This window comes from Camelus ferus, chromosome 2, assembly GCF_009834535.1.
Source record: "Camelus ferus isolate YT-003-E chromosome 2, BCGSAC_Cfer_1.0, whole genome shotgun sequence".
In the NCBI taxonomy this organism is placed as follows: domain Eukaryota; kingdom Metazoa; phylum Chordata; class Mammalia; order Artiodactyla; family Camelidae; genus Camelus; species Camelus ferus.
This window is the reverse complement of record NC_045697.1, coordinates 56,106,946-56,131,370: the sequence shown is the minus strand read 5'-3', so window position 1 is coordinate 56,131,370 and position 24,425 is coordinate 56,106,946. Positions and strand designations below refer to the sequence as shown.

General features: G+C 33.2%; 1 protein-coding gene across 9 annotated transcripts in view; it reads right to left on the bottom strand.

Annotated features, from left to right (window-relative positions):
- EPHA5 (EPH receptor A5) overlaps nucleotides 1–24,425 on the bottom strand; it is a 313,192-nt gene that overhangs the window by 241,553 nt on the left and 47,214 nt on the right. For all 9 annotated transcript variants that reach the window (XM_032459293.1, XM_032459303.1, XM_032459295.1 and 6 more), the window contains exon 3: nucleotides 7,929–8,592. In XM_032459293.1, the coding sequence (XP_032315184.1) occupies nucleotides 7,929–8,592 (664 nt within the window). The remainder of the gene's footprint in view (nucleotides 1–7,928; nucleotides 8,593–24,425) is intronic.

Sequence of the window (24,425 nt, the reverse complement as noted above, 5' to 3'; positions counted from 1 at the left end):
TACCAAACGAAGAGTGAGAAACTAAGAGCTGTATCACCTCAAAGCCCAAAGCCCTCCATTTACTGCATACAAAAATCTCCTGGTGATTCCACAGATCGATTTTGAGGTTTTAAGTCTACTTAATGATTTTATGCCAGTGTTGGCTACTTTGATTCTTATCATTTGCATTCTTCTTTTTTTTTTTAACTTTTTGCCCTTAAGAATCTGAGAACAGACATAGAGAAGTATGCTGAATCACACTCAATGAGTTTTCAACATTAAATGTTTTTGTATACATGACTTTTCCCTTGAGAGCTATGCTGATTTATGTTATCGGACTTTGTGAAAATCTTTCTGCTGCTATCTGAAGCAAATGATAAAAGAAGCAAACAATAAAACAGAAGGACTACATTTTGATTTCCCAGCACATTTAAATATCATGGATTTTACAACAGTTCTGAATATATCAATTCAGATATATGATGATATATAATGGCCTTTATCATTAAACATTTTTTTCTGATAATTATTTTTCTATATTATTTCTAGGTTTCTATATTCTATATCAATGTATATGTTATAGTTCTATATAAATTTACTATAATAAAAGTAGCTTATCCAGTGCATCACATTTTAATAAATATTTATTATTAAGAAGTGTTTTGTACAGTACAAACCACCTGAACATGAATATAATCATAAATTTTCCACCCATTTGATCATAATGGAGCTCAAGTTCATTAATGCTACAATTCCTTTGCATAGTAACAATATGCAATGTGCCATCATCATAATAAAACATCCTAGCGGGGGAAGGGGTAGCTCAGTGGTAGAGCGTGTGCTTAGCATGCACAAGGTCCTGGGTTCAATCCCCAGTACCTCCCTTAAAGTATGTAAATAAGTAAATAAATAACCTTATTACCGCCTCCCCCCAAAATTTTTGAAATTAATTAATTAATTAATTAAAAAATAGTAATAAAACATCCTAGAGACCTACCCAAAGTAAAATGTACACAGTAGTCATTATGTGTTAAATATTGTTAATTAAATATTGTTAATATGAGGTACAATATTTATTTGTACAAACATGTAAGTATACATGTAAGGGTGGGAAAGGGAGACTCAAGATTTTCACAAGTATACTTTCACGAATGAGAAAGTAGGAGTAAAAAATCAAGATCATAAACTTGTCCAGGAGGGATTATAGAATGTTTGATATTTTTATTTCCTTTCCTTTATTGCAAAATCTACTTTTTTCTTTTTTTTTTACTATACATATACAGCAGAAGATTTACAAGTTACTAACAATTGCTGGACTGGTGAAATGTTAAGTTCTTAAAAAAGAAAAGGCTTTTATTCTTTCAACGGGTATGATAACTTACAAGTCACCATCCACCAATACTACTCATAAATAGAGTTGTTTCATGTTTGATATCACGTATTTGACCCTAGGTATCATTAGGAATTCTCAATCCTTAAGACAGTATAACATGCATGTGAATAGCCTCTCTTAGCAGGTAATTTGAGGAAGTAGCAGCTCTTTTATTTCTCAGATTTTAACGTGCACATACATTTTTAAATACAATTTTAGAAAGAAAGTAGATATACACAAATTGATTACTGTAATATAATAGATCCCTGCACTGAAAGCTCCCTCTGCTTGTTAAGCATACATGTTCTGCATACTCTTGACATGACTTTTTTCCCAAGTCTATGTGAAACATCACCTTTTCAGAGAAATGTTTCCTTACCACCCTAACTAAATCTGTACACTCATACTGCCAATAACAACTCTCAAAAATTGTAACTGTAGATGTGAGTCCACTCATATGTTTGTATGCCTAGCTCTCTGCATTCTTAGGATACAGAAACTGTACAGATAGAATACGGTGCTTAGTACAATAAGAAATTAAAGAATGAGTGATAACACTGAACAAGAGAGCAAATCTTTATAAAGAGGGTTCTAATACATTTACATAGCTTTGATCACTTGATAAATAAAAAGGGAAGATTATTCTTGGATAAATGATACTACTCAAGAATATACTCTCTAGTTTGAGCAAACTAGAGAATTTTCTAAGCTGAAGCTAACCTTTGTTTTCCAAAAGACAGACACAGACTCCTATAAATAATTTTACTTTGAATGAGAGATACAAGATAGCTAATGTTTACTGAATGAGTACAGTTTGCTAGGCACTATTCCAAATAATTTTCATATAATGTGTCATTGGATTGCTGTGAGGTAGGTGGAGATGAGGAAAACAAGGAACAGAGAGATTCAATCACTTGGACAGGGAGGTAGAGCTGATAAATGCAGGGGGAGGATCTGACACCAGGCATTCTGGCTCAGAATCTATGTGCTTAAACCCCTAGAGTAAGCTACTTCTCGCCAGCAGCATGTTTCCCTATATCCTGTATTTCCTACATCATTATATCCAAGTTAAATTAGTCACATTTCAAAACATACACTTCTTCGTTCTGCAGAATTTTAAGAAAGGTACACTTCCTTTGTTCTGCAGAAATCTAAGAAAAATGTTCACTTTTGCAAAAGGAATCAGTCTATAAACACATTTAGTTTTAGCAGTATACCTGCTCACATAGGCAGATGAAATATAGATTAGTGGTCCCCAACTAAGAGAGATTTGGCCCCCAGGGGACATTTGGCAATGTACGGAGGCAATTTTGACTATCAAAATCAGGAGTGCAGTAGCCTTTTGAATCCAGTAGGGTAGAGACCAAGGAAGTTGTTAAATATCCTACAGTGAACAGGACCAGACTTCCTGCAACAAACAAGTGTCTGACCCAAAATACCAATAGCATTAGTGTTGAGAAACCTTGACTTAGAAAAAAAGAAAAGCAAAAAATAAACAGAGCAAAAAAAAAACAAAAAAAGCAGAGCATGCTCTAACATTTTAATAGAATTAATCCAAAATTATTCAAGGGAGAAGTTAAAAGGCAAAAAAAAATCTATTTTTATTATTCTTATGTGTAATACCTGCATATGGATAAAATGACAAATACTTAATTGTCTAGTGGTGGTTTGCAGCATTAGGACACACACACACAAACACATTCACACATCACTGATACACTGTGCTTCCATAATTTCTGTGTTTTGTTAAAATTTTGAAATTAAAATTAGTTTCCTTCTGTTGCATAAAAGAGCAGACCAAATAGGACCAAAAGTTCAACCCCTTTGATGTTTTTTGGTAATATGCCTAATTAAAAATAACTAGACTCTCCAATGTATAATCACATGAACACGTAATAAACAAAATTTCCAGCCAATTTTGTTTCAAACAGAAATATGCACCAGAAGTTTGAATGATCAACGTACTGCTCCCTGCAGTATCTGTATTGTTTCTGAGTCAAGGCTCTTTCTTGAGCTCAGTATTTTCACTACATTTTCCTTGCTGGGCAATCATCTCCCAGTTGGACAATTAATAAGTGCTTTTTCTCCACAGTCCTTGGCATGTAACCCCCCTTACCCTGTATTTGAACATGCACTATATACCTTCTTTACTCTGACTGGTTTTGGCAGTGACCCACAATCTAAATCTCTTTCCTCCATTTGATATAAGTGAAACTATAATCATCTAGGGGTAATTTCAAATTACTACTTCATTCCACTAGCAACTGATGAAGATTAGTGGTCTTGCCTTGCATCTGAGTAAGTCAGCAACATAATCACAAGAGAACTCAGCAGGCAACATTTGATTCATGTGAACTCAATTACCTCTGTCAAACACATTCACTTCAATAAAAAGCAGAAACTTCCAAAGTGGCTTTTTTGCTAACAATTTTGTACTCAAAAAAAAATTTCATATGACTCTGAAGGGGAAAAAATAGCATGAATTTCATCAGAAATAATAATAAATAGCAAGTATGGAAACATACTTCTATAAATGGATTCAATACATTATTAGTTCCTAAAAATAAAGAACATTTCAAGGAAATAAATTTGTATACTTAAAGCAGTTTATCATAGAAAATTCAGGCTTATATATAAGTAAGCCTTAGAAAAACAAAGGCACTCTATATTTTAAGTTAATACAATAGAAACCAGAGTATTTTGTTACCATTTTAAAATCAGAGTATATGGAAAAGGTAGTCAAATTCCTTTAAAGGAAGTTTAAAAAGGGGGCATGAATGATAGATCATAAATTGCTAAACGGATAGGAACTCCTTAATCGCTTCTTAATTGTCTTCTGGGTTGAAGCTATATGTTAATGAGCTGCCTAGCATTCTGATTCCTGAAGGCTTAGTTGCTAAAAGCCCTTGGGTCAAGTCTGTCATGCCCTTCACGTATATCAGGTCACATAGACATGATCTGACAGCAACTACCTGGTCACCTCCTAGAACACTCTGTAAATATTAACATAAGATAGTCATTACAACAGGTTTACTCAAACTTCAGCTGCTTCATATAGTTAAAGCCTTAATTAAATCCCAAATATTTTGGCTATCAAAGACACTGAATAATCAAATGTAAATATGTAATAAGGCTATGCTATAAACCCGTTTCAGGATATGATGTTTTGAGGTCTACAAAAATCACCAAGATGACCTCTGTCGTAGTTAATATATCATATGACAATCACATATAATTTAATACCTAGAACTTGAAAATTTAGCCTGAAAATCTTAGGACTAAGTAAACACTAATTTAAAAGACGTATTTGTCAATTCTGTGACCAAGGATATTTTCTACACATAAATACAAAGGTAGAGATCAACCAATAATTTTAAAACACAGTACTCTTTTGTGTCTTTGCCCATTCTATTACCTCTTTTGATTCATTTTCCTTACCTCTTGCCTTTTGATTTCTCATTCCTTAACACAACATATACCACTACTGTCAAGGAGTATGTGGTCCAATGAGGGTGGGGAGTGAGTTATTAATCAAATAATAAATTAACAAACATGTAAAAAATCATAACTCTACATAATTCTATGAAGGAAAAATATATGAATAAATAACAGAGGCCTGACCCAGTCTTCAAGGGTCAGGAACAGCTTTTTTGAGGAAGGGGTGTCAGAGCACAGATCTGAAGGATTAGTGTGAGTTAATCGGGCATAATGGAGATAAAAGAATGTCCCTGTGGAAAGGAACAGAATCATAGGTGGACGAGTAATGAAAGTGAGCAAATTGCCTTTGAGAAACTAAAAGAGAGCCAGGGTGGCTCATGCAGATGGGAAGAAAGGAAGCCTAGTTTAAGATGCGTCTAGAGAGAGAACAGGAGCAAAGCCATGCAGGATCTTAGGCTACTTTAAAACCTTTATTTAAAGGAAATCATTAAAGAGTTCAAAATAAGTGTGTTGGGAATAGGTGGGGACTAGAGGACGGGTGTGTGGAACGACCAGATTTGCATGTTTGCAGAAGCGATACACTCACGTGGTTCAAAAAGTGAAACTATATACAAAGTCATTCATTATATTTAAAAATTAATTCCAATAAGATACACTTATAGACTGGAGGGAAAAGGAAACAGAGATATGGATGGTTTTTATGAGATAGCTGGGTGGTAATTTCTATAAATACTTTGTGATGGATGAGAACTGAGAAGTGAGTAGGAAGGAGATGTCAAGAATGATTCCTATATTTTTGGCCTATCACAAATTGCCAGAACATCAAGATCCCTACTTAAAGTTTTGGGGACAGTAGGTTAAAATCAAAGAATGAGTCAGAGCTATGGTAGAATTTTATGTAATACACACACACATACATTTACATTTGCATGAACACATTATGTATAGGTTTAAACATTGTGGGGATATCTGTGATGTTTTACTTCTCCATAAAAAACCTTCTGCATTTATTTATTTATTCAATAAGTTAAGTTATTTATAGGCATTTGAAATTCCTCCTAGAACAGCCACATATCATCTGTACATGGGACAACGCCAAGAGGCACTATTCACGTAGACGACACTGTGCAGAATGCCCTCTGGAGCTCTGTAGTCTATAACCTTCATGACCCACAGCCTTTGTTTCTCCTACCAGAGCAGGTGACGGACGCATCAAGACAGAATCCAGTTACATAAGTTTCCTACAAGGCAGCCTTTCCAGCTCACCTCTTCTGCTCGCAGGCCTCTACTTCTCAAGTAGTAAGGGTATGGGAAGAGAAAGATATGCAGAAAATGCTTGCACTAAAAAAAATTCTGTCAGAACACTACTTCCCCAAAACACTTTCATGATAAGCACCTGCAGAATATTTTAATCCCAGCAACAATCACAAAATATCCTCTAAATGCAGAGGTCCTCTATGCCCTGAATCAATCTGGATGAAGATAAAGGTCATTGTATTCTGAGCTAAGTTACCACATATCACTCTCTAAAATGATGTAAACAAATACTCAAATAGAGCATGCTGTTTTACAATACTAGTAAACAAATTCTTAGAAATACTAAGATTTATATAGTAAATATTTTAGAAAAACGAATGAAATATATTCAAGGGATTATATTTAATTTCTGCTTCTGATTCTATAATAACATATATCTTCACCTTACAGCAAGAAGACTGCTCAAAAAGAAGAGTTAAGGTAAAGTTAGTTAGAACTTTGCTTTAAATCCAATCCTAAATAAAATATGATTTATTTCCCTGACAAACTTAAAAGCATATCCAAAACACAATTTTGATTTAATAAAATGTTATGTATACATATAAAGGAATAGAGAGTTGTAGATTACAGGGAAAAACAACCATGTGCTTAATTGTAGATGACAATCAAATATTAGGTGATGCTGAAAAGGAAATTTAAATATGGTACAATGTGCTTCCAGAGAGAAATAATTAGGCAAAGTCAATGTGATTTACAGGTAATTTCCCTAGTTTTGTTTCCCTGGATCTACAGTCAATCTACAGTTAAGCCTGAACAAACTTGAGCAAGTTTGATTCACATTATATAGTGGATTTAGAAAAAAAAAAATGCACATAAAGCTACCAGTGGGATCAGGGGACTTCTTAGTATTTGGTTTTCTCCTCAGTTAATACACATTAACTCTCATTACCTATTTGGCACGTGCATATTATGCTGAAAACAAATTCAGGTTCATAAGGATGGTTTTCTTTTAAGGAAAACATTTTCTCTTCTTCATAAGCTGTTTCTCACTTTGTCATAAAGTATTATCCTGTTCCAAAAAGCTATCAATAAATATCCAAGTTTAAAAGGGCAACTCACCATACTGGGAGCAAGATGAGGATATTTTCAAATGAAGAAGGAAGCATGCATGATCAAGTTTCAACTTAAAAGAAAAATTAAAAGAGAAAAAGAATCTCCAAAGTGCAAATTGCTTTAAAATGACCTTTCTGTATTGGCTCTATCTCTAAATGGTCATGTTCTTGGGCACTACTTATTATGCGTTTAAAATTGGCCTGTAAATTCTTAAAAGCAAGCATGTAATAGCAATTATATGTAAACAACATAGTAAACTAAGTTCTGTCAGCTTACAAACATTTTCCTATGAAGTTCATAAGGCTGAACTTACATCTGAAGAATTTTTAAAAGGCAGTTAAAAGCATGCCAAAACAAGTCTCATCTAAGGTTTGCATCTGAATTTCATATAGCAAGTAAAGAGTGCTGTTTTTTCTTCATGGAGAGAAAATGGCAGTAGTGGACAATAATCACACAAAGAAAAGTGATACACAAAGAAATAATCCTTTGGCTTGAGTTGTTTGAAAATAAAACTTTCTGAAAGCCAAATGAATACGAAATATTAAGACACTGAGTATTAATTATGTAAACCCACTTAAATATTACATTAAATCTTTCATCATTGCCAGAAGCTTTAAAATTCTGAGAAGAGAGAAATCAAACTTGAAGAGAAATAATCTCCATAAATTAGCAAAGTAAAAGATCATTTGCTCATAATCATTGGAAGAAATACATATACATGATCCAACTGAAGCAGACCGCCCCTGCAGATGCACAGGCATACTCTTACCTTGACAGGTGCCATTTTTCTCTTCATATCCTGCCTTGCACATACATTTCCCGATGGGCACCAGCCACTCCCCTTCTGCGCTGCAGTGCATTTTGGGTGGTTCATCGGTCACCGAATGGTTGACACAGGAGCCCGACACTTCAAGCAACTGAGAAGAATCAGCTCCAGTGATTGTGTCCGGGAAGACAGCCAAGTGTCGTACCACCGAAGGGCATTTTTTATAGTACACACGCACGGAAACCAGAGCAATGCAAGCACCCACATCTTGAAAAGCAAGGTAAAATCCCTTTTTGCTTAGAGGTCCTACATCTCTGACCTCTGTATTCAGTTTCATGACACGGTCACCAAGATCAAGTTCTGTAAAGCTTTCGTCGGCAGCAATGGTATCAATTTTGATGTACTGGTTTTCCTTGATGTTTCTCCCATTCTCATCATCTGACTCAAAGTAATACATGTTAAAAGTTTCCTTACAGGTTCCCAGTCCTCCAGGAAGGCTATTGCAGTCCCGCAGAGTAAACTTGAGTTCTATGAAGATTCTGGAAGCACCTTCATTGGAGATCCAACTGGTCAAAAGCCAGTTATTCTGATTCTGTTCCATAACTTTGCATACTTGGTATGTGTGGATAGGGGCATAATTTTCATCAACTTCACCAATCTCTTCCCACTGTATAATACAAAATAGACAATTTTTTTAAAAAAATTAGAAGATAACCGGTAAAAATTGTCAAAGAAAACTAATGCAGGTGTAGAAATTTCTGTAGCCTCAATATACAGTATTAAGAGAAGGAGCTATACAGTGAGAATAAAAAGTTATTTTCATTTTTAAAATAAGTACATTAACAACGCATTAGCCATTGTTTCCAATGTAACTCAAAGGTGAAAATATATGAATGATATTCTCCAGAAAAAATCATGTATCTCAGAGTAAAAATAAAAGAAAATTGAATGCCAATGTAGTTAACAAGGAGCAGTGAAAGAAAGTATGTATATTTGGAATAAATTTAAGTATGTAAACTAACAGGGTGGATAAAGTTTGAGAGAAAAAAGGAAGTGCATTTTTTAGAAGATACTGAGAAAAAAATAGTAAATGTTGAAAAGAAAGGAGAAAATTGTAACATGCGAATCCACATTTATTTAATTCTGCCATATCATAAATAACACATCAATGTAATAAAATGTGGAAGAAAACACATTAGTTTAAAACTAATAATAGATGTTTATTCCATTGAACCAATCTATTTAGATGGGATAACAAAGTATTTTTATAAATTGGATAACAAAGTATTTTTATCCATGAATCTAGAGACAGAAAGAAAATAAAGATAAAAATTATAGATGAGCAATATAGAGAGGCTTGTCACTTCAAATATTAATTGATTTTTGTTACATATCCTGGGAATGTATCCATTCTTCGTTACTAATGCATTATTTTATGCACAATGACCATAGAAGGTCTGAATATATATGGGGTGTAGAAAAATTAGTATGATTTATATAGCTTCTAAAGTATTTTTCAGCCAAAGAATAGATCTAAACTTCCCTTTTTCCGAGTAAAATACTACAGTTTTGAGAATGTCAGTGTCCCATAACCACTTTCTAAACAATGTAAAACCAGATTTTTATTCTTCATAAAGATGTTATTATAACTTAGGACTTTTTTTTAAACCTGTCTAGAATCTGTATGTACAAAACTATGTAAAATTTTGTTTTAAATCTTTAAAAATTGTCCTGAAACACATATAGCAATGAAACCACACATACTGACTTTCAATAAATCCAGAATGTGATTTCAAACATTAACTATCAAAGACAATAAACTTCACAGAACCTCATTTCTTTAGACATGAAATTAAATGGAGCATTATTTCTTGATTCTGTTCAACTGACAAAGATGTGAAAAATATGGAGGCAGGAGGGATGCACATAAATCGTACATCTCAGATGGCCCCTCTCAAAATTCCAGCTGCCATCAGACAGACAAAAGTAAAAGATGCCAATGAAGGAAAACTGCTGAGCCCCTTAAAATCACAAGAGAGAGACATCAAGATTTTATCTTCCCTAACAACTCCCACATTAGGGTGTTATGTAAAGCCTTAGTTCACTCATTTAATCTCACTTTTGCTCTCTCAAAAAATGTATATAAACTGTACTTAGTCTCTGATTTTTTAAATCAGCTTTCAATGTCAGCACTCTCTCACTAAACGACTTACAGTTTCTTCCTAAAGCCATTCAGGTATCAATCTCTTTATTATAAATGGTTAATGAATGTCATGATCAATATTTCATGCAAAAAAACAAATGAAAACAACAAAAATGATCAACTTACTGCAATAAGATTAATTAAATGTATTTTCTTTAAGTTAGTAAAATGGAAAAGAGCATTAAAAAAAAGCTCTTCTCTGAAAAACAAAAACCAAAATGCTATGTTAGCTCTGATTTAGATTCTCTTATTTTATAATAGTCTTCCAATACAAAACACAAACATATTTCAAATCTTTGGCCTTAAATCATTTATAGAAGACCTATTTCTGCATCATATATTCCAATAGATATTCCAACAGGACCCTGCTAGCAAGTCAAAGGAATTGGACAAGTAAAAGAAATTGGAAATAGCAGCATCTTCCAAGATTATAAGGCAGGCAAATCACAGTCTTTGTACAAAGTCCAAGGTATCACAGATATTATTAAAAATGCAAGCCAAGCAGCACTTGACAAGACAACTTAATAGTTACTGCTTCGGGTGATAATTTCAAAGTCTGTGCATAAGCATCTTACTTCTCTGAATATTCTCAATTAAGAAAAGAAAAACTGTAATTTTCTTTGATGTTAGAATCTATCGTGGTGGGATTTTATTTATTTCTCTTTTTTCAAGTGTCCAAAATATAAATGAAGACTCACATTTTCTACTTCTAATGAATGAACAGAAAGACCTTAATTTAAATAATTATGGCCATAAGCCATTCAGAAAATCGAATAGGCAATATATACATAGTTTTCATAAGTATCTGCTCCTATTTAGACAAATATGCTAAGAAACAAACAAAAATATTTCATTTATTTTACACTGACTAGCTGAAATGAAACTTTGAATTCTTCCAACTTTTTCTTCCCTGTTAATACAAAGGAGCAAGGGAAACATCTTGCTGTCCTCAGCAAATTTCTTACCTACGAAGAAGAAACAAGGGAATAAAGAGAAACTAATACTCATCAAAAACTTAAGATCATAGCAGGTATACTCCTAGGTACTTGTGCAAATGTCAAGATTATAGTCATTTAATGAAGGGTGCAGACAGAAACCACAATATTTTCAGTTCAGCTTTGTTGGATTTCCTATGATCCTGTGGTTTGATAAAAGTATTAGCTGATCCTTTGATTACTGCAAGTGTGGTGCCTGGGCGTTCTGGAAATGTGGCCACTGAATGCAGTATGATGGGTGTAGCTCTGTTCTTAGGTCCAGCTCTTCCTCAAGAGCCACCGTCTGAGTCTAGGCTTTTTTCTAGTTTTGATTCCTCATTATTCCTATTTCTTTGCCTTGATATGCAAATATGAAAGAATTGGATACCCACTCAGCTTGGACTGATTTGATTTCTCTCCCAAATACTTGGTCTTGCTCCTTTTCCTACTGGGCACTGAAAACTCCAAGTCAACTGCATTCTAATCCCATGCCTGGCCAGGCTTTGCAAGTGGAAAAGAAAAAAGACTTGTTTTCATATCCACGTATGTGCCATGGAGTTACCAACTTGTCCTAACTCAAGCCATTACGAACTATTTTCTCCCAGCCTGCCTCTCACTGCACTATTAGGTTCCTTGTCCCAAGCTCCTATTGTCTCTTACCTTGTTAGTATTGATCTCATTTCCAATCCCCTACCCTATACGGCACTTCATTTGCCTTCACAACTTGAAAACACTGATTCAGGGCACACAGCTTAGAGTAAAATCTCCCCTTATATCATGTCCCTCAATACACATAAGGAATCTTCAAGTGAACAAAGTTGACTTTGACCTTTCAAGTTATGGGGGTGCCTATTATCTAGTTCTTTTTTCACTACTGTGTGTCTGTGTATGTTTCTACACAGAGATTGAACTACTGAGGCTAAAGTACAGAGGGAAGGAACTTTCTAGTAGAGGCCTGGGTAGAAATACTCAACTGGTCTTGTACAGAGGAAAGATTATCAGCCTGAAGCCCTAGAATTAGTCCCAGTTCTTACAGTATATAGATGTATAAGCTGAGATTTAACCCCTGGCACACTGGTTACCTGATCTAGAGTAAGAACTGGGGCTCTCTCTCCACCCCAGCCATCTCATGTGCAATACAAAACACGAGAAGGGAACTTAAAAGACCTGGTTCTACTACTCATTTTAGAAATGAGAAAACTGAAGACCAGCCAAAAAACCGGATTTTCCCAAGCTCACAAAATACCACCCTGACCACATGAACATCCCCTCTGCCTGTGTGTACCTCTGCCTTCTTATTAGCGTGATGCTGTCAGTGATGTGTGGATCTGTGGGTAGGACTCCTTGATTCACTGCGTTGATTGCTATGTCACTCTGTCAAAACTAAATTCATGGTTTTTTTTTTTTCAGATATGATCTAACCATGAATAATTAATTCACTCTTTCTTACTTCCCTCTTTCTCTCTCTCTTTCTCTATATATGTCTTAACACTCCAAAACACAGATAATGAAGGTAAAGACACCACTGTCTTTTTCTCTTCTATATCTGAGTCTGACACCACAGGACACACAGTAGGGCACTCAGTAAACATTTTATAATGAATTAACTAATATCAAGCTTATATATTTCCCTCCTTAGTCCAGATATCTGTTAACATGAAATTTAAAATAATTCAAACATGGTAAATAAGTGATTATTTGATTTGCCTTTTATTTTTGTTTAAACAAAAGTAAATTTTGTTCTCTGTAAATTGTCTAAATTTTATAAATTCAACTGAACGGAAAGTTTATGAATTCATATTTTTGAAAATTACTCTTCAGTAAAAAGCTCTAGGCATTTATTTTAAGACATTTTCTTTTCCAATCATATAATTATTTTTAGTTTAGTTTTGCATATAAACTTTAGAACTATTTTCCATTAGCTTTACATTTCCCAATTAAAACTTACAGCTTGGTTTTAGGTATATAATTTTTAGCATAATATGTTTTAACATATTCAGCTTTTATTTTTCACTCACTAGCCTTCTTCACAATTCTATACAGATTAAAAGCCCAGGATACAGCATAGCAGTTAGTGGCAACACTCCTTTCCTATTTCAGTCAAACAATATTAGGACCGTCTTAATGACTTTCTTTGGCAGAATGATGTTAAAATATAGCTAGGAATCAATTGCCTTCAGCTTTACTTTGAAGTGTCCAAAGCGTAACTTCATAAGAAGACCTTGTTTACTACATAAATGCTTCCTTGAATATAGAGGTAATTGTCCATTACACTTTACTATCACAATATTTTGTATAATGCATTTTGAAATGCTCTAAAAAAATTAATTCTAGGCTTCTCATTTTATTCAAAATATTGCTATATATCATTTATTTTTTAATTTTCTATGTGTATACATAGTAAGTTTGCTAACTTTACTGAAGATATCCTCATCTCAAATTACTAATTAACTGTCATTTTTCAAAGAGTAGTACCTCTCCACTATTGTAGAAAGTTCCTAGGAAATAATTTGACTATGTGCTCAAATCTGGAAGTCAGGCACTTTACCCATTTTAACCAGTGAGCAACACATAATATGTTTACCTAAGTCTAGAATTTCTGATTTTGCTTTTGCAAAAATCAGATGGAACACAATATAAAAAATCAGAAATTTAAACCCACCAAAGATCTTTTGTTTTTCTATTACAGCCTAGTTTTTTATAATAATGTATTTTTTAATATCAGATTATTTTGTTTCATTATTTCATGCTTTTTTTTCTGTCAGTTTTGCTATACTGATTAAAATTAGGTCAAATATACTGAAGTAACAACCTAAATGAACTGCTTACTTTCTTGTTTCCCCAGGTGCATAATAAACAGTTACTAATATTCTTCTCCACATTTTATAAGACTTGATATGCTTACATAAAATCATTATGTTTTTCCTCCCTGTTGGATGTACAATTGAGCTCATTTGTCTGTGTGTGCATGCAGAACTCTGCTGTTACTGAATACACTCAAACCAGGGCATTTCCCCTGAGAGAAAATGGGTCAGAAAATCCTCAGAGAATAAGTGATTTAGGAACATGATTAATGGCAAAAAGGTGAGGAATCCTACAATTGTTGGGATCGACTTTTTTGTCTGTTTGTTCTTACTACCTTTGATGTGCTACTGTCCACTAGAAGCCATGCCTCATTAGGAAGAAACACTGTATTATTAAGACCAATGCATGCTGGACAGAAATATGAGTCCCTGGTCTGCCTGCCTGTCCAGTGGCTGCCCAAATGCTTGAACAGTGAGAGTCAAATAGAGGACCAAACTTTAGCTTGGGTCATAATGCTTTGAAAGACCTTTTGTTATAATTCAAAGGTAATCCTGGAATGTGTGAAAACCTCAAAGCTATAATACAGTAAAGAATTGCTCTGAGCTACAGCTAGTCAACTGACATTTGAGAAGATTAATTTTCTCATTTCACACTACATGCATGCCATAATCATACAGAGCACAACCACATCATCTTGCAGATGAGCAAACTGAGACCCAGAGAAACTGATGCAATAATTTATGCCAAATTAATGTTTCAGATCAGAACCCCCTGATATTAATGTTTTCTCCTATTGAAGGGTTAAAATTCTAAAGCATAAAATATAGTAGCATATAAGTTCATTTTAACCAACAAAAGAGAAAATTTTTCTTTACCTAATAAACTAGGTATTTATGTTTTGTGTCAAAACATAAAAGTGTGCAGTTTTGTTGCAGAATTCTAGCACTCATCTTTCCCTGATCAGTTTACTGTCTTTTGGATCAGGTCCACACAAGTCCATTGAGCAACTGAAGTATCTCAGTTTTTATGCACAACCACAAGGACAAAATAGTTTAAAGGGGGAAAAATATGTAGCATCAGTTTCTGTGTGAGAAGTTCAATCTCTCTAATAGCTATAGTTCTTTAGTAAAATAAATATGACAAAATATATCAACTTTCAGCAAAAATCATTGGAATCATAATTCTGTTACATTTCCTCAATAATGTTAGGGGAAAAAAGATGGCATCAAATAGATATCTGGGTTGTTTAAAACATCTTTAAAATTCATGACTCCAATGTAGCAATATTGCTAGAAATGACTCAATTTTCTATGTGTGAAATAAAGCTGAAGTCAATTACTTTATTCCTCATGGAACAGTACAAACATTTATGGGCTCAAATCCAATTTGTGAAACAAATAAAATCACTTGAGAAAGATAGAGATTAAAACTTTCAAGTTTATATAAATATTTTCACAGGGAAATTTAGACAATTGAGCATCTGTCTACAACACTAAATATGAATGGCAAAGAGGAGATTTCTTTTTAACCTGGAAAAACAATTCATAGTTGTTTTTTTCTCTTTAATGTTTATTTTTAAAAGTGGAAAAAAAAAGCAACGATTCTTTCTCCATTTATTCTTTTTTTTTCAGTGTTTCCTTAAATTGTTTTTTCTTTTTAAATTTTTTAAATTGAAGTATAGTTAATTTACAATGTTGTGTTAGTTTCAGGTGTATAGCAAAGTGACTCAGTTACACATATATGCATATATTTACATATATATACCTTTTCAGATTCTTTTCCATTGTATGTTCAATAACTTGCAATAACCTACAATGGAAAATAATCTTCATTTATTCTCAAAAAGTTAGCCAGATGCATGAGAAATGACTTAGAGATTGGAAAAATCAAAAGCATCACATTAGATAAAATATGCACTGAGAAGTTTATGATTTAAACAAAGATATCTCTTAGTAAAATAATGTAAAATAATTCAAAAACAAAAATGTATATATCATGATTACTTATATATTTGTTGTTATTCCACTTTTAAGAAGGTAAACAATTTTATATTATATAAAAGGATGAATTATGTCATGAACAGTTCAAGTTTTTTAATCAGCTTTTTTTCTTGAAAAATTTACTTAGGACAACAAATTCAAATGTATCAACTGGTCAATAATAATTTTAAAAGGTAGAATGAGCTAAGCGAGTTGGTATGCTTGAAATTAAGTTAATAAATTGAATTAAAATCTTAAATGATCTCATTAGTGTTTTATCAAAAAGCTGTCCCATTAAGTATGGTACATTATATCTAGTTTGTCAGTGATTTTGTGCCACAAGTTATACTTTTAAAAGCAGCTAAAAATAGATTTATAAACCACTGATCTATTTTAGTTCCACTTTACAGTAAATAGGACATCTCCATACTTAAGTTGTAATAGCTGTATATTTTCTATTGTTTTATACCAAGAAATAGTCCAACAACTTTTAAACTGTGGTAACATAAATAATCTTTTGTGTATTATTACAAAAGTTTACATATTCTGTGAGTTTTTATGTTTCTAAAGAGATAACTGTGATCTCAGTTACTTTGCTTAAGAAGGAGTACACATTTAAGATCTAAGGAGTCATATGTTTCTGCTGTTTCAGGATTTCACAGTAGAAACACACACAGATGTGCATGAACACACACACAACAATGAAGAATTCCCTCATGACAATCATGAGATGTTAGAGATGGTCCTATTAGCGTTATTTCAATGTACATGTTCTGAGTAACACTTAAAATTTTAGAGTAACATTACTACTCTCTTTAATATAAATACTGTCTTCTCATAAATAAGTATAAATTCTGTGGGGAAGCTTTCTTTTCAAAGCAATACGAAGTTTCAGTAAATGAGGGAAAAAAACTATTTCACTTGGGATTCAATTTAATGAAAATAAAGTAGATTAACCTCTGGTGTGCTTAATGTTTCAGCAAAATAGATACAGTTATAACCTTACTATTCTACAAAGAAAAACAATGCAGGCAACCATTTGCAACTCTGGATTATTTATCCAGCCTATAAAACAGACCAGGAAATATAATATTGTTTGTGATCTGTGGTCATCATGCTACCCTCATTTGCAGTAGATACTACGCTTCTGGTGTAGGCCTTCACAACAGCACCCAGAAACCAATTCCATAGCTCACGTTAATCATATTCTTGTAATCAGTGGCTATTCAACATAAATCTCCATCTCATTTTTTTGTTGGGAAACAGCTACATTAGGGCTTTGAGCTTATTCACGTTTAAGTGATTATGTTGCCATAATATAGACTGAAGTCCATTGCACCCATTTGCCACAACCATACCAATGACACTGCAGAAATGGAGGCTTTCCACAGTTACTGTGTCGTCCCGGCAGGAGCTGGAGCTTCCACAGGGAAGAGATTTATTCTTCAGAACCACAGTGCTCCTCACTTTGAGGTCAAAGAAAAGGAAGGAACAGCCATGGATCCATTGCAGATTCCTCCTTCTGCATTTGTTGAGTGTTTTCTAACTGCTCTCAGCAAAAAATAGCTCCTTAAGTAAAAGTACATGTCTTTCCCAAAACTTGATATGAAAATTTCAAATGTTTAGTGATAGTTTTAAAATGACAATTCTGATTTTTTGGTGTTCATTTTCATATGTTGTTGATCATTAGTTTAATGCAAATTCAATTCTGACCTATGAATTTTTGTTATGAAACTGTAGAATTTTATAACAGGGCATGCTATCTGAAGATAGAGATTGAGTAATATTTATAGAAATTTTCTATCAACTCAATCCAAATATTTTATTGCATTTTATTGATGAATTTTTATTTGAGAATTACTGTGAAAATGGATTTTTCTAAGAATGCTATGAATTCTAGGCAAATATAAAATCTTTAGCATTAGTGGAGTTACAGCAGTAGGGAAGAGAACTCTTACATTTGTTCTTCCTACTTGGATCTTCTGCCTGTATTTTTTCCTTATCTTCCTATGTTGTTCCTTAATTATTCTGAGGGCTTTTTTTCCTTAGGTTAGTAACCACAAGAGGGAATGGTGAAATTAATTTTGCAGTGTGATTTTAATCTTAAAATTAAAACAAGTTATTAACTGCCCTTTTCTCTGCTTATCAACACAATCCATTTCACCAATATGTTCTACTAATGGAAAACATAAATAAAGCAAACACAGATAACAGGTAAGTTTAGTTATATTATAGAAATGTAGAATTTTTTAGTCTAAAGAATCTTTGATAATATTTGATACTTCCATATCTATTTGGAGATGAGCAAATAGGACTCTGGATATGATAAAGGATACATCCATAAGTACAAATAAGTAAGTATAAGTGTCACTGACTTCCATTTATTGTTCTGTTTGCTATACAACCAACAGTTAATAACTAACAGTCCTTAGAAACGATTGCTCAGTGGGGTCCTGGACATCTCAGGCTCTCTGATAATATTTCCTCATTCTACTTTTGGCTGGTTATAATGAACACATTACAATAATTTGTATGTTTGAATGTGTGTTTATTAGGAAGATGTATGCAGATACAGAATTGAGTTTTAGGAAGGCTATAGGAAACAGGGACTCTTCCATGTTCCTACTATGAGAATATATTGGTATCAAACTTAGGGAGCTATTTTGTAATGCACGGTAAATTTAAGAATTTTATAAAGCAGAATTTTCACTTGTGACTAGGAATACATATGCCAAGATGATACCTCCAACATTATAATGGCCAAATATTAGAAACCACTTCCATGACCATCAACAGGAACATATAAAATATGTTATATTCATAATATACATCATTATACAAGAGTTAACATTACTTCATTTACATAAAAATTCCAAATACTTAAAGATGAGGGGAAAATACAAATTTCAAATACAGTCAAACATTTACCTATAGTTTAAAAATAAATAAAACTACTATAAATTATGTTTTATTGCATCCATAGAATCAAATAGTGATAAAAGTATAAATAAACGGGAAATATATACTAAATGCATGAGACTAGATCAACGAAAGGGATCCAATCTGAAGAATTCAGAGAAAGATGAAATAAAAAGTGGACAGAGCCTAAGAGACCTCTAGAACTAAATAAAGCATATCCACATATGTGTAATAAGAATTCAAAAGGAGAAGAAAAGAGAAAAAATGATAGGCACAATATTTGAGTAAATACGAAAAATTTCCCAAATTTGATGAAAAGCATTGATGTACAAATCTGAAATGCCCACTGAATCCAATTAGTGTACACACCATAATCTAGGCCTAGACACATCACAGTAGCACTGCTGAATGCCAAGACACCAAAATTTTTTTTTGAAAGCAGTAAAAGGAAAAGCACTCATCAAGCAGAAAAGAACAAGAATTAATAATTAGCTGACTCCTCAGCAAAAGCAATGCAGGCCATTTCTTTCAAAATGCTGAAAGAAAAAATGTCAACTGAGGATTCTATGTCTAGCAAAACTAACTTTCAAAAATGAAGATGAGTCAAAATTCACCAGTAAAAGATGAATAATTCAATTTGGAAATGGGCAAAAGACATGAACAGATATACCACTGAAAAGGACATACAGATGTCAAGTAAACACGTGAAAAGATACTGAATGTCATTAGTCACTAGGGAAATTCAAATGAAAACCACAATGAGATATCACTACATACCCATCTGAGATTATTTCATTTTTTTATAGTGACTACACCAAATGCTGATGAGTATGTGGAGAAACTGAATTGCTCATATATTGTTGGTGGAAATGCAAAATGGTACAGTACTTGGGGAAAATTGGCTGTTTCTTACAAAACTCAACATGCAATTACTATACAATGCAGCAACTTTACTCTTTGACATGAATCCCAGGTTATGTGAAAACTGATGTTCACACAAATATCTATATATGCATATTCACAGCAGTTTTATTTTTAATAGCCTTGAAACTAAAATCAGCCCAGACGACCTTCAAGGGGTGAATGATTAAACAAACTGGTACAAATGTACCAGGGAACAGTACTCAGCAGTGCAAAGCAACATGCTGCAAAGATACAAGCAACAATTCTAATCAACCCCAAGAAATTATGTTGAGGGAGAAAAATCATTCTCAAAATGTTAAATATTGCATTAGTCCATTTATATAATATTTGTAAAATGACAAAATTTTAGAAGTGGGGTAAAACTTAGTGGTTGCCAAAGGTTGGAGACAGGGAGATGGGGAAGCAGGAGAGATCTGAATGTGGCCATAAAAGGGCAATATGAGAGATCTTCGTGCTGTTGTCTCTGGTCTTGTAGAGGGGAATGAATACACAAACCTGCACAGGTGATGTACAGAACTTAATATATACATGTACACACACACACACACACACACACACACACACACACACAGGAGAGAAAAGGAGAGGAGAAAACTGAGAAAGACAGCAATGGAAGACCAGGAGAAGCTGTTACACAATTAATGAACAACATCAACAAAAATTGGAATTCAGATATATCTGACTTCAAAGCTCATATTTTAATTCACCACACCATGATTCCTCTTAAAGTAAGACAAAGAGTTCACGGAAAACTAGGCCTTTGTAGGCAATCTAATGAATGAAGTAATGGAATTCAGTCTTTGACATTCTTTCCAAAAGCACAGCTTCATTTTTATCTCCTAAATTTTACCCTGTACTTTATTTCTGTTTTTCCTTAACTTTGAATTAAAGCTTAAAAAGTTATTAAAGTAATGGCACTCAAAGTACTTCCTATGCAACTAGAATCGCACTAAATATTTCATGGAAAACAAGTGTTCTTTAGCAAGACAACTATGAAGCTCTTCCTAGTGTATCTCTTTTAAAGATATGAATATTGAAAGCTTTGAAGACTCTGTGTAAATTTATATGGTAAACACATATGTATAGTAAAGCTATGTAGTGAATTATCCTATTTAGTTCTATATATTATACTATTTTCCATGTTTGTATTGCCAGAGAACTCTTATTCACAGCACATAGGAGCATTCTGCTGAACATTCCATAGAACATATTTTGGGAAATTCCAGTCATAGTGTTGACTGATAACTTAAGAGTAGGTACTTACTGGGCTACCATATGATGATGGCTTCAATTCTGACTACTACCTTGTGACACATTTTTCATAATATCTAATTTATACTCCGTTGTCAGTTTACATATCAGTTTACATACCAATGGATTCATTCTATGACAAAGAAACCTGGTTTCAATTGTGTGTGTATTTCCAATGTTTAGGATTATGCCTGGAAAAGTGTACAAACTCAGTATATATTGATTATCTGTATGTAAGAATGAAAGAAAAAAATGAACAAAAGAATGAAAGAAAAAAATGAACAAAAGAATGAATGAATGAGTGAAAGAAAATACTAAAAGCCACGTGATTGACTGTCACTGTTTTACTCAGTGGTGTGCTGGGATCTACAGCAATGGAACAGAAAGAACTTTTGAGTGAGTTATTTCTCCCTTCTTCTTCCAGAAGCAATTTAGTCAAAGAACATTTGGCATGTCAGCCCTGAAATGTTGCCAGCCTATTGCTCTGGCCACTATTTTTTTTTTTCCTCTCAATAATAACTCCCACCAGAAGAATAGCAAGGAAAGAAAGAAAAGGTTAAACTCAATTCTGTCAAATGTTGTTAAGACTTGGCAGCTCCAGGAAAGGTTTTATAGGGAAGAGAATTCAATCGAGCGACATAGGGGGCTTCCTGAATCACTGTGAATTTCATTTATCTGTGTATCTCTGTTCCTAATTATCGCAGATAAGTGACAGTTGGCAAGCCCATGGAGGCCTTAGAAGATTGTAAAATTGTATTTAATGGTCAAAACATAACATTTAAAAACTTTAGTGAGTCACATAAATAAAAGCACAATTTATTTCAGGTGATGTTGACGTTTGCTCTAACCAGTTTCTTTTCACATAAAATAGGATGTTAAAGTTTTATAATGGTATCTGAAATTTCTATCTTGACAAGATCTAATTAGTTGGGCTAACTGTAAAGTTCAAACACTGGACACAGAGTATCTTTCACTTACCCCCGAAAAAGAAGTATAACAGCCATAACGACTCCAGTTCACTTGGCACAAATGAGCGAGGTAAGTTACAAGACTAAATGGAAAAGTTTCCTTAATATATATCTGATAAGCAGTCTCAATAATTTTTGATCATACCGAATTACATTCCTCATTAAAAAGTACACCATAGCAAAAGAAAAATTCTAGAAATGCAATTATTCCAAAATGTCACACAGCAAATACACAGTGGAAAGTTTTTAAAAAGCAAAGAGAAAAGCTTTATAGATCTCGATACTCATAATTAAATTTCTTGCTTTAATTGGAAATCTCAGTGTACTTTTAATTTATTAATTTTCAGAAAAATTTAGAGCCATATTTTAGAGCTGATCACCTTGTAGCATCATTAAGACAAATACTTTCTTGATGATCTTTCTCTATTATTTATTTTATGGTTTCATATAGTCTTACTGCTGATACAGTTCATTTCTGCAGTGATATTTAGAGAGCAACTGATATGCCCTCAATTTGATAGTTTATGTTTTTCTCATATTCAGTGGTAAAGTATACACTTACATTCAAGAGAAGATACATATGCTTATAATTCTGATACGTTCCCATATTGACATTCCATTCATAATGAGGTAGAGCTAATAAATGACTAAAATATATACTTGTCCTAGTCATAGAAGTTTGCCGCAAAGGGGCTCTGAAAAAATAAACTGTTTATGTTGACAACCTGCCAGCTGCTTGCGTAAGTACACCCACTGACAGCACCTAACTTCAGAGGCATTTTCACTAATTTATCATAAAAAGTTTAATGTTTTCTATATAACTGAAAAATGATGTCTACAGTGACTACAGATTATTTTGAGAGATTGATTCTTCTGACTTTTATAGATTAATACTAGATAAACACTCATACATACATATATTTAAGCATTTAAAAAAATCTGGGCTACCATTGTTAGAGAAAAGACATTAAAAGAAGAGTCTTGGTATTTATAATAAAATATAAAATTCTGTCTAATTAGAAATAGTAACCATGAAATATAAACTACAAAAACTTATATTGACATTAAATAATTGAATTTGATTTATGCAACCTGGTTTTGAAAATGTACATCTAAATGAAAACTGAATGATGACTGAGGTAATTTTTTTTCTATTTAAACCATCTTAACTAATTTTTTTCTCAGAGAAAACACCTTAAAGCTGACAGAACTCAACATTCAGCAAGAGATGTACTGAGTGAGTCTCATACACACACATTTATATATATATATATGCATGCCAGGTTTTCCTAGGTAAGTATCTGTGTGCACAGAATTTTCATTCAATTTAATGCGGATCATGCTTACTTAAATATATATGCCTTAGCTTATTATTTCTATATGTAAAACCTCTTCAATTTTTCTTTTTTCTTTTTATTTCCTTCTCAACTATTTACTTATACAATATCTCTTCATTTTTCCTGTTTTAACTGAAAATATTCTAAGCTTCCTACCTTCTTTTATTCTTTGGCTCAGTTTGAATGACCTATAAACAGAGATCTCCAAACACTGGTTTAATCATCAACAGCATCACTACCACCTCTGTTGGTTTATTAAAAATGCCAATTCTTGCATAGTACACACAACGTACAGAGTCAAGGGACCCAGGGATATGTATTTTAAATAATATATAATAATAATTGTTTAAAATTTATTTAGAACTAAAAATGTGCCTAGATCTTTCCTAAATACTTTACATATTTTAATACAGTTTATACTCCCCACAGTCCGACGATGAGTTTATTATTATTTAGATGGAAAAACTAGTAAAGTTAATGAATTATGGATCTAGGATTCTGGCAACATCAATTCAGAGTCCTTGCTTTTAACCTCTTACCACACACATGACCTTTCCTGGGTGAGTCTAACTTCTCACCAGATTTCCATAAAAATGTCCAATAAATGTAGATGCATGTAGTACACTGAATTATAGATATTTATAGTGTGCCTGTTTCTCAAACTAAACAGAAAGTTCCTTGAGAAAAAGAACACTATGTATATTCATATTTTGGATCCTTCAGCAAAATACTTGGGTTCTCAGTACATATTTGTTGAATTGATTCTTCTTTTCAAATCTCCCAAGTAGAAATTCACCAAAACCATCTGCACTAAAGAAACAGACAGAAAACCTTCCTTTCATGATACAGCCTATTCTTCTATCATCTGACCTAAATACTTTCTCCCACATCCCAAGCCCATTTCTTAAGACTCTTAACTCAGTTTTTACGAGGAACAACTCTTACTACAATTAGCTACATTATTTTTTTTAACTTCAGGATTTTGAACACATTATAGATCCTAAATTTCCTATCTGAGATTGCTTCTGGCTGACATTCTAGAAAGCTAAATAAAATGGCCAAAATTATACCTTGTCTTTGTATGAGGCTCAGGTGGTGCCCAGGTTTCAGGTTTGAAAGTACAGAGAAAAAATTGAGTTG